An 11,569-nucleotide genomic window follows, 5' to 3' on the forward strand; every position below is an offset into this window, starting at 1 on the left:
GGGTCCTACTTCTTGCCTTATCGTTCCGCAGACGTTTTCCTCTTTTGTTTTTTATCCGCCATTTCTATCTTTCTGTCGCTCGGCTCGGCTAATGTCCGTCCCATGCACTGAAAGCTCTCTCCTCCATATCACGAGTAGACACACCCCTTATTGCTGATTGGCTACAAGTTTGTTTTGCTATTCGGCCCGAATCAGTTTTCTAAGTGTTTTTGAAAAATCATATACCCTGCCTTTAAGTCACATGATTGATCTAAATACAGCTTGGTCATTCTTAGACATATGATTGACGTATCCTGATTTAGACTTAGTAAGCAGTCTAAAGAGAAAGGACAAAACTTTTTTTTTTTTCCTCTTTTTGTCCCTGCCAATATTGTTACACTGATTCGATATGCATATGTATTTGTAATTTTTATTAGAAATCTGTAAGGCTGGACCAATCGAACTATCATTCTTGCATGTCCTCTTGCTGTATGTTAACCGTCCTATTCTCAATTTCTCTCAATACTTCCTGTGGAAAGACCAGTCCTCTTGACTTTAACCCTGATGGCCCCAAACCCCCTTATAAAGGCCTGAAGGTACATTGAGACTGCATGCCGTTTATACAGTGACATGCATAACATGCATTGCATTGCATCTGGACCCCAAGCATGATTTCACGTCTTTTATTATTTGTTTCATTCTTTGATTTTGGATTATTTTTTAATTGCTTCTCCAATGTATTCTTCCCTCATGCCCCACTGCATGTGTTTAAAGATTTAGCAGATGTTATAGAAGTACAAATATACTTTATGTATATACAGTGGGTACGGAAAGTATTCAGACCCCCTTAAATTTTTCACTCTTTGTTATATTGCAGCCATTTGCTAAAATCATTTAAGTTAATTTTTTTTCCTCATTAATGTACACACAGCACCCCATATTGAATTTTTTTATATAAATATACTACTGTATAAGTTGTTTTACTTAATTTATTCATGTCTTTATTGAATTGAGAAAATTAAACAAGAGGCTTTTTGTATTTAGATTGCTGGTATTTACATTTTTATAGATGAGTTTAAAATAACCTTATTACAACGAAGCACTAGTAGTAAGAACATAACTTTTAAAAGGCTAAATGAGCTATGATGTAATTATAATTAACCAGGCTAGTATAATCAGCTCATGTTACCAAAGAGCTGAAGTAGATTTTGTTGACTGTCATATTTGGTATGTCATATCATACTGTACAATTGAATGTTTTCTTTCTATTTTTGTTCAGCAGTCTGGGAAAAAAGTGAGCATAGATCCAAATCCTTTTGTCAAACTGACTGTAGGACAAAAGATGTACACAAGCAAGGTAACATTCATTAATCGGCTTTAACATGTTCAAGACTAGAAATACACATCTATCCAGTCCTGTTTTGCTCCTGATTTTCAGGTGAGGTTTAAAACTAGTGAGCCGCTGTGGGAGGAGGCTTTTCACTTCCTTATCAACAACCCCCGCACTCAGGAACTGGAAATTGAGGTATTCTAGAAGGGAACACCCCAAAAGCATGAATATTAAAATTACTAAGATAATGTTAATTATGTAAGTCTACTGTAGTTTACACTAGGGCTTCAAAAGTTTAAGATTTTTTAAAAAGAAATTAATACTTTGATTCTACATGGACACATTAAATTGATAAAAGGTTACAGTAAAGATGATTATTACTCCTTTCAAAAACATGAAAAAATCCTTCAGACCCGAACTTTTGAACGATATAGTGTATATCATCAGTGTCAAATTTATTGCTATAATGCTATAATGTAGAGTTGGTTAGAATGATTTACTGTTCATTTTGAGAACTCCTCAAAAGATTGTAGACAGCGTGTTCCTGTTGGGTTTTGTATTTGTAAAATGTCAACTGTCATGCATAGATGTTGTTTGTGTGTTTCAGGTGAGGGATAGTAAGCACAAGTGCTCTCTGGGTAGTGTGCGGGTGGCAGTTGCTTCTCTCCTGAAGGAGGCGGACATGACGCTGAATCAGCAGTTCCCCCTGCAGAACTCTGGCCCCAGCAGCACCCTCAAACTCAAAATGGCTCTCAGGGTTGGTGTGTCTGTATGCTATCAAAAGATATTGTCTAATTTTTGTGTCATTGTCTCATTTCAGCACTTGTGTCAGTATCCTTTATCCATATAAATATGTTTTTGTGTAAACAGGTCCTCTGTTTAGAGAAGGAGGTCACATCCAGCCAACCGTCTTCTGTCCGGGTCAGACACAGTAGTCAGAATAACTCTTGCGTGACCCCTCAACCTCAAACAGTCACTAGCACCAGCAACTCCACAGTCATCCAGCCATCACAAAACCCATCTTGTACCCTCGCACCGGACACCCCTCAAGGGAAAAGAGGATCTGATGGCTCCCCGGTGCGGTTAGCAGAGGCAGGCCGCAGTGTCTCCAGTCTGGAGATAAGCAGCTCGCACAAGCATCAGTCTCACAGAGACTCTACACCTAGTCTGGCCTCTGACATTTCGCTGCCGTCTGCCACACTGGAACTGCAGCAGAGGTTACAGAAGCTACAAAAGTGAGTCTGTGTCCGTGACACGCTGATACCTATATACAGAAGTCGTTTGGGTTTTGCTTTTTTCCTGTCAGTGTAATTCAATTTTGTTAGAAGCCACACTGGTGACTATTTTCTGCTGTGTTTGAGAAACACTAAAAGCCAAAATACAGCCAAACGTGAGACACAAGTAGTGACCAGTGCAGTGTAAACCATTTATCTGCGATGCCCAATGAACAACACGGCATGCCTGACTGGATAGCACTGAGCAGATTGGTCTCTGCTGAGCCACCCAGACCAATTTGAGCAGTGAAACAGTGGGAAGCGTGACATGATCCATTTGTATTTGTCGCTGATTCCCTGTTACAAACCACTTATGACATCCAAGTTGCTCAGATAGTTGAAACTGTATTAAACAGCCCCAACAATCTAAACCACACTGAGGAAAACTGGAGAAAACACAGACATAAAGTAGGAGGATTTTCAATCCAAACAAAAATTTCCACGAGTTTACACAAACTGGAGTATTTTGGCAGCAATATTGCATATTCATGCTAAATATTACAGACTACCATTCAAAAGTTTGGGGCTGGTGATTTTTTTATATTTTTTGAAAGAAATTAATAATTTTGTTCAGCAAGGATGCATTACATTGATCAAACATGACAGTACAGACATCTGTAATGTTACAAAATATTTCTGTTTCAAATACAGTAAGTACTGTTCTTGAAATGTTCTGTTTATCAAAGAATCCTGATTTCTGAAGGATCATGTAACAACAAAGGCTGGAATAATGGCTGCTGAAAATGCAGCTTTGTCATCACAGGAATAAATTGCATTTTAAAATATATTAAAATAGAAAACAGTTATTTTTAAATAGTGATCATATTTAACAATATTATTGTTTTTACTGTATTTTTTAGCAAATAAATGCAGCCTTAAAGTAAATATACTGTATTTTGAATTCATGTTGACTTGTCAGAAGAAAAACAATTTCTTAACTCGCTCTCACACACTGTCAGATAAACTTGCTGTTTCTGTTACAGCGGCTCTGGGCTGAGACAGTATCCACTCGGTGAAGTCCAGCTCACTATCCGACACAGCTCACAAAGAAATAAACTTATTGTAGTGGTTCATGCCTGCAGGTGAGACTGCCACATACACATTAACCTTCATCTTTCTGTGTTTTATAGTACCATTTCCAATCATTTTGTTTGCTAATTTTAGCCTATTTTTTACTTTTACATTGAACACATCCAGTATATTAGTGTTTTTTTTTTTTTGGTAAATGATCAGTGGTTAACGCTCTTGAACATCAACAACAGTGTGTGCAAATAATGAGGGACACGTGTTTGCATTTGTATGTTTGAATTTGTATAAAAATGTGATGCAACAAGTTCTTGTGAAAATACTACTTTTGCTTTTGTGTGAATATGTTTCCTTGTGTCTTAATCACAGAAACCTCATAGCACTGACTAAAGATGGTTCAGACCCATACATCCGTCTGTACCTGTTACCAGACAAGAGCCGGAGGGGCCGCAGAAAAACCAGCACACTCAAGAAGACGCTCAATCCTATCTACGACCAGTCGTAAGAAACACACTAAGCACACAGACCATTTCAAATTAGGTTCTTTATAATAATTGGTTCAAAATATCTTTTATAATTGGTACAAAAGAAAAAGTTTTCTAAAGTGTACATCTTTTTTTTTTTTTACAAGATTACTTATTAAGGAAAGAATGTACGCAAGGGCAAACGGATTATGTTTTCTGACACTTAATTGCAATTAAACGAAAATGTGTTGTAGTTTAAATTCATATGAAATGCATTTAGCTGAACTTTAGAATGTTTTTGACCCACTTTAATAAGACTTAAGTACATCTTTATGTAAATTTATAATTACTTCTATTGTCTTTGAAATATGTTTGAGAAATACTAACAAGCATTTATAGTACTGATGCAATTTCTATTGAAACTTATGAAACATATGTAATGTATTTACATATATTTGCAGTTACACATTTGTAATAATGAAGTAGCAGTTCATTCAATTTAAACTATATTTACTTGATATCGTAATATCGAATTACACACTACAGTTAAAATAAAAAATCAAGTACTCTACATGTGCTTTAGTATGGTAGTCAACATAATACATAAATGAAATGTATTTATTTAAACGCAACAATAGATTATTAAAACATTATTAAATATTTCATTAAAAAAATCTTGCCAGTACAGGTTTTTTTTTTTTTTAATTAGGTTTTTAATTTTTGAATTAAAATACACTGCACATTTAGTACAATTAAGCACACTTCTTTTTCACAATCCTGAAAAAGGATTGAAAAAATCCTGATATATAAAGTCTGTAATATATTAGTGTTTTTTTTGTGGTTTTTTTTAGAATTTTTGCTAATTGTCTTATCATACTAATACACATTTTACTGATAGTATTCACATGTCAAACCTAATGTGGTTACAGACATAGTGATGTCTTTAACTCATTTAAATTGCATTCAAATGAGAAGAGGATCCACCAGATTCAATTCGTGTCTGCTGTTTATCTTGCTGTATGCATTTGCATGACATTCCCTTCATATTAAATCCACAGCGGAGCTTCTTACTGAACAGAGCTAGCTAACTGTTTTACCCTCCAAACCAAGTCAACCAAGACTTTATAATATACTGTATGATGCAACTGCCAATGTTTCTGAGAAATTTTCTTTTTGTATAATTGCATTACTGAAGGTTTCATGATCCCAGTTGCCTGCATATTCAAGTGCAGAGATGCATGTAGCATAGTAAACCAGTAACTGCAGTAACAGTTACTATCTTGTTGTGTTGCTTTTGTCAGCTTTGAGTTCAGTGTGTCTATAGTGGAACTGCACAGGAGAACTTTGGATGTCGCTGTCAAGAATGGAGGAGGACTGTTGTCCAAACACAAAGTACTACTAGGCAAGGTAAAAAAAAACATTGATGGATTCACAGTCCTACGTACTTTTTCTCATTCAGTTGATCACTGGATTTTTATGGAGGCTTACAGCTGTCTTTGTCACAGGCACTTGCGGACTTGGCAAGTGAAGACATTTCGAAAGGATGGACTCAATGGTGTGATTCTCATTTATTCATACAGTCACTCTTGTAAATGTACTTTTTCTTGATTACAAAAGCTTCCTTTATCTCTCAGGTATCATCTAACGGAGGATGGCTCGAAGAAGATAATTCAGATGTAGTGGTCCATGCTAGAAAGCAGAAATGAATGGAACAGCAGATAACTGGGACATGTCACGGCATGCACAGGATAATGTAGAGGCTTTAGTAGCAGAAGAGCAGTGCTGGACTAACTAAACCAGGCTACTTCTACTGGGATTTACACTGGCCTACAAAGTGTCTCTCTCATTCTCACCAAAGCTAAAATTGCCACCTGAAGCATCTGTCCCGCTTACTTTCACTTTCTCAAAGGATTCAATCTGATAGTCTTTTTAATTTTGTCTGCTTGTTTGTTTTATCCTTTTATTCATCTTATTGGTGTTTGGTCGCATAACTTCACTTTTTATCAGATAAAAATGGTTGCCCATGAAGTTATGAAACAACAGTAGACAAAAAGATCATTAGATTTATTATTAAATGTGCCTTTATTTGTTGTATTTAAGTTATTTTGATAATATTATTAAACTTTTTGATTTCTTTTTAATACTATGTTTTGCAAGCAATCAATCAGAAAAAAAAATGTTATGTTGCTGGTAAGTCAGACATGTTATTGTAGCATTGTTGTTTGTTTGAGGCAGTATATTACACAAAACACGGTTGCAAGTGCAAAAGAAAGGCTATACGTATGTATGTATACATGTATGTATGAACATTTCCTTTTCTTTAGATTTTATGCTGCTTTTTCTATCACATACAGTTACGGAAAATCCAAGCTATGGTCAGCTCTTCATAAATGATCCATTGATAATTTATTTTTTAAAGTATTTTACTGTATCCTGTTGCACAACACAAGATGAACAGCCTGTAAAGAAATGTTTGATACCCATTTTGTCTGCAAGAGTTTTATGAGGAAAATCAAAATGTGTTTTTAGTATGCGACATTTGTAAGATGATAATAGCTTGGTTACAAAGTGTTTTGGATTGTTTCAAGACTGTGAAATGGCTGTTGATATGTTTTCCAGCCTTATTCTTCTCTATGCATTATGCATGATATCATTAAAATATGAAATGCAACATGAATCACAATGAACTTGTAACTTGAACCCATTTTAGAGTTAAAGGGCCTGAATGCATTTTATTACCTTAATTGTTTAAACAGTCATTTTAATTTTGTGTCTATTCGTACTTTTGTTTTTAAGGTCGGGTCATTCCTGGGATTCAGTGCCTTTTTGACATCATAACACTCAAAAAAATTTGTTTTAATAAATTCTTGTGCAATCATGATAGGGAGCTGTAAAAAGTGAAAAATCATTTGGTATATAAATATATGGTATATACAACCTTAGGTATATAAATTCAAGCAATTATAAGCCAAATTAAATGATGAGGTGGTCCAAAAAAGTCCACCCTGTTAGGGACAAATGAACAACAATTTTTAATATTTATGTATATGTAAAATGTTACATTTAAAATGTAAAATAAGTTTAAATACACTACTTCTTCAACCTAAACATCAATTGCTGTCACTATCACTATGTACACTAAATGTGTCCAGCCTGTTAGGTTTTCTGAGTGTTGTATTCATTATCAAAATGGCAGGCGCGGGCCTGGGGACATAGTAAAAATGGTGATATTTGGTGGTTTAAAATGCTGTGAAATGTTTAGAATGATATAGCTATAAGTAAAAACGCAAATGCTTAAAGTTCACAAGGTGTTTTATATCAAAGACAACATCAAAATTGATTGAAATTTTTAAGGCAATAATATCATGATCTTTACTGGGGACACAAAAGGCACCAAATCCCAGGAATATTTTGATAAGGTTGTGTGGAAGGTGTTTAAGCTAGTGATGGGAGAAACGAAGCTTTTCGAAGCATAGAATCAATTGAACCAATTGCTTCGAAAAACGATTCAATGTTTCGAAGCACTTGAAACGGCACATGCTGGCGACACCTGCTGGTGAAAACGTTGTAAAGAACTCAGACCAAACTTACAAAACAAATGGAAATGTTTTTTTAGAAACACCATTTTTTAAAATAAATAATAAACACTTAAATGCTATTAAATATTAGTGCTTGTGTTATGTGTTTTATTTAAGTATAATCAAACTCAACACACAATGAATTAAATTAATTATTTAATGAATTGATGTATGTAATTATTTAATTAATTAAGTGTTTTCATTAGAGCTATCTATGAAAACCAGCAGGCAAGAGTAGTGTTATCAGTCAGGAGAAAGGAGGTGGATTTAATTCTATCGTAAGCTCATTTTGTTATTTTTAAGGTATGATGTGATTTGTAGGTTGAAAGAACTGGGTGTTTTTACACATTTTTTTAAAACTGTATAGCCATCTGTGTTAAAGGGAAATTATCTTTTTTTTAACCCACAACATCTGGCCTTGAAATTTCGTGGGATTTCATGTCACATGATTAACTGGGCAACCAGAAGTGGTTCGTGGGTTCACTTTGAGATCAACACCCCCTAGTGGTGAACCATCGGAGTTTCGAAACGTTTCGGAAACAGTGTGACGTAACGAAGCTTCGTTTGCTAAAATCACGCGACCTGGCCGGTTTGATACGCGCTCTGAAGCACTGATTCGAAACAAAAGATTCGCAAATGTTTCGAAGCTTCGTGAAGCAGTCTTTCGAACGCGCCCATCACTAGTTGAAGCAACCTAGTAAAATATAATGCTTAAAATTTGGGCCCTTTTTAGGTCCAGCAATACTCAATTATTGGTGGTGAACCATCGGAGTTTCGGAACGTTTCGGAAACAGTGTGACGTAACGAAGCTTCGTTTGCTAAAATCACGCGACCTGGCCGGTTTGATACGCGCTCTGAAGCACTGATTCGAAACAAAAGATTCGCAAATGTTTCGAAGCTTCGTGAAGCAGTCTTTCGAACGCGCCCATCACTAGTTGAAGCAACCTAGTAAAATATAATGCTTAAAATTTGGGCCCTTTTTAGGTCCAGCAATACTCAATTATTGAACATGATACTGATAAAGAGTAATATTTTCTAATAACTGTAAAATCCATTGTTTCCTTTGCTTGGTATTCCAAAAATAGAAAGAACAGATTAAAGTTGTTTTGTTTAATTAATATTTTTCAACAGCAGAAAAGTAGTAAGCATGTAATTACAATATAATGTATCATCTGTCATTAATATCTCAGGGACTTTTTTGATTGATCGATCGTACAACGTGCTTTTGGCTCCATCTGCTGGACATTGGCGGATAGTTGTAGATTTTGGAGTAGTAAATGAACAAGCCGAGTAGGCAGCAATTGATGCGTGTTAAGAATCATATAAATAACGTTATACAGAATTTAGAAAATATTTTTAATGGAGATATCGATTAACTCCATTGCATTTAAACTCAAGCGCCGTCCATCTCCCCTACAGCAGGTGGCGCTGTCACATCAGCACGCCGAGGATGAAACGTTACGCCTGACGTCATGACGCTTCTTTAGTTTTGAGCGGGGAAACATTGAAACGGACGGAGTAAACAACCCGGTAGGTTTGCTCTGATGGAAAATATATATTTGTAATGTGCTGTTATATGAGCTGATATAGTTTAGGAAATAATGCTTTGTTCTGCGTATGCGAAACAAAAGCCTTCCGTGTCGAAACTAATGTTATATTAATACTCGCGCTGTTGCATACATAATCTCATCCTGTGAACCGGGGCGTCGGACAGGGGGTAATAGTGGAACTGAGTAACAAGGGGCCCTTGGCGAGGAGGAGGCCCATAATGATATACTGATTATTATTATTAATATAAGTGATGTTGTGTTGTGTTGTGAGGGGCCCAACCCCCTTAGTTGTGTGACCGGGGCCCAACGTTTGGTGCTAACGTTACGCCCCTGCTGTGAACGGACAATAATATAAAATAAAACATAAGTGCTACTCGCCGAAGTGCGTAGTAATCAGAGCCATCTCTCTCAACGGCTCTGTTAGTAATTGTGTTTCTGTTTCTCTTCTGTCTGGTAGGGCTGTAAGCGAAATGTCGAAACGAAAGCAGTTTCTGGAATCTGTGCATCATGAGCCTTGGCGAGGAGGAGGCCCATAATGATATACTGATTATTATTATTAATATAAGTGATGTTGTGTTGTGTTGGGAGGGGCCCAACCCCCTTAGTTGTGTGACCGGGGCCCAACGTTTGGTGCTAACGTTACGCCCCTGCTGTGAACGGACAATAATATAAAATAAAACATAAGTGCTACTCGCCGAAGTGCGTAGTAATCAGAGCCATCTCTCTCAACGGCTCTGTTAGTAATTGTGTTTCTGTTTCTCTTCTGTCTGGTAGGGCTGTAAGCGAAATGTCGAAACGAAAGCAGTTTCTGGAATCTGTGCATCATGAGCGCGTCCAGGATTTTCTGAACCTCATCAGATTACATGTGAGTCATGTTTACAACGCTCTCTGTCAGTAAGTGTATTGAATGTGCACGTGTAGTGAGATTCAAACCTTTGAAGTAACGTTACATAAAAAAACCTGTACTTGCAAATAAAGTAATAATATAACCAAAAGACCATTTAAGATTACTTGAGAGATTATATTTTCATGACTGTTACTTAAACACACTTAAGTGCACAATCTTTTTGACATGCTTTAAATAAGCACATTTTTTGAGTTGTCTAATACTAAAACAGGTACTTGTTTTTAATTTTATTTGTAGTGAGTTATTCAATATTACATAAGAAAATGTTTTAAATGTACTAAATAGCAAAATTATCATTACAAATATATTTAACTACATGACAACTTTTTAGTAGAAACTACATTAAATGTTTAGTTTACTATAAATGTTTGTCAGTACATTTGACAGTACACTTTAAACATATTGCACAATAGAAATAATGCAGTAGAGACAATAATAATAGAGACAATAGAAATAATTATGAAATAACATATAAAGAGGTACTAATAGCATTTAATTAAAAATAACATGCAGTTAAGTGTCCAGAAACATTACATTCAGTTTGAGGTTAAGTAAATTATTTTTAAGTATTCACACTTCTTATTCACAAGGCATTGTACATTATTGTAATCTACTTCATGTAAATTACACAGGATACATGTTTTAACTGTTCAAACAACTAAAGAGAACAAAAGACAAACAAGACCTTGTATTTTGACTTTACGATGCTGTTGTTTCTTAGATATTTCGAGTTTACATTCAGAATAAAGAAGCAAAGTCTACGTCATTCAGTCTTCTGAACTACCAGTGAAATCAAGGACACAGAAAGAGCTAAAACATCAGTCTGTGTTATTCAGAAGATCATACTGTTCATTGCTGTTTGTGTTACAGAAGGATGGAGCGGATCCGTTTGACCTGGCGGAGGTTCTGCCGGAGCTGCAGAGGAGTCAGAGGCAGGAGTTGTGGGAGAGACAGCTGAAGTTGCTGCAGCACAACCTCACTGCTCACCCTCCAGAGCGCTGGATCACTGGAGCCGAGGAGGACGCAGGTGACATGGAGGTGGAGATTTCTGAGGAACAGGTAAGACTGCTAATGTTTTGAAAGAGACCGAAAACCAAGAGCTTTTTTAGGGAATGTGTCAAAATGACAGGTAGTTTGTTCTTGTTTCCTTTTCAGATACAGACAATGGCAGTAATAGAGGGCGTTACGATTGTTTCTACAGTCTCTGTAGACATTTTGCAGGAAAATGACAACTATACTTCCCTTCTCGAATGTGCTCAGATGCTAAATTGTAAGTACTTGTAAATCATCATTAAATATCTAGTCATTAGAAAATGTTGTGAAAGTCTTGACTTTTGAATGTTTTTTTTTAGTTTTCTTAAAATGTTATCTGACTTTAAACTATTTGTGGATGCTTAATAATTTTATCAGATTTTATCAAATATTTATACATGCATCCAATCAGCTATATATATATATATA

At 35.8% G+C, this 11,569-nt stretch overlaps 2 protein-coding genes across 2 annotated transcripts in view; both read left to right on the forward strand.

Annotated features, from left to right (window-relative positions):
• Positions 1 to 6,181, forward strand: part of LOC107722405 (extended synaptotagmin-2-A-like) — a 33,378-nt gene extending 27,197 nt beyond the window's left edge. Inside the window, 10 exon segments of the mRNA XM_016530762.1 lie at positions 519 to 575; positions 1,259 to 1,336; positions 1,418 to 1,504; positions 1,917 to 2,066; positions 2,180 to 2,544; positions 3,567 to 3,665; positions 3,979 to 4,110; positions 5,375 to 5,480; positions 5,579 to 5,628; positions 5,708 to 6,181. Of these exon segments, the coding sequence (XP_016386248.1) occupies positions 519 to 575; positions 1,259 to 1,336; positions 1,418 to 1,504; positions 1,917 to 2,066; positions 2,180 to 2,544; positions 3,567 to 3,665; positions 3,979 to 4,110; positions 5,375 to 5,480; positions 5,579 to 5,628; positions 5,708 to 5,753 (1,170 nt within the window). The 3' untranslated portion in view covers positions 5,754 to 6,181.
• Positions 6,182 to 9,980: 3,799 nt separating this feature from the next.
• Positions 9,981 to 11,569, forward strand: part of ncapg2 (non-SMC condensin II complex, subunit G2) — a 12,884-nt gene continuing 11,295 nt past the window's right edge. The window contains 3 exon segments of the mRNA XM_016530688.1: positions 9,981 to 10,066; positions 10,979 to 11,167; positions 11,264 to 11,378. Of these exon segments, the coding sequence (XP_016386174.1) occupies positions 9,989 to 10,066; positions 10,979 to 11,167; positions 11,264 to 11,378 (382 nt within the window). The 5' untranslated portion in view covers positions 9,981 to 9,988.

This window comes from Sinocyclocheilus rhinocerous, unplaced genomic scaffold, assembly GCF_001515625.1.
Source record: "Sinocyclocheilus rhinocerous isolate Xijiao unplaced genomic scaffold, SAMN03320098_v1.1 scaffold1115, whole genome shotgun sequence".
NCBI lineage: Eukaryota > Metazoa > Chordata > Actinopteri > Cypriniformes > Cyprinidae > Sinocyclocheilus > Sinocyclocheilus rhinocerous.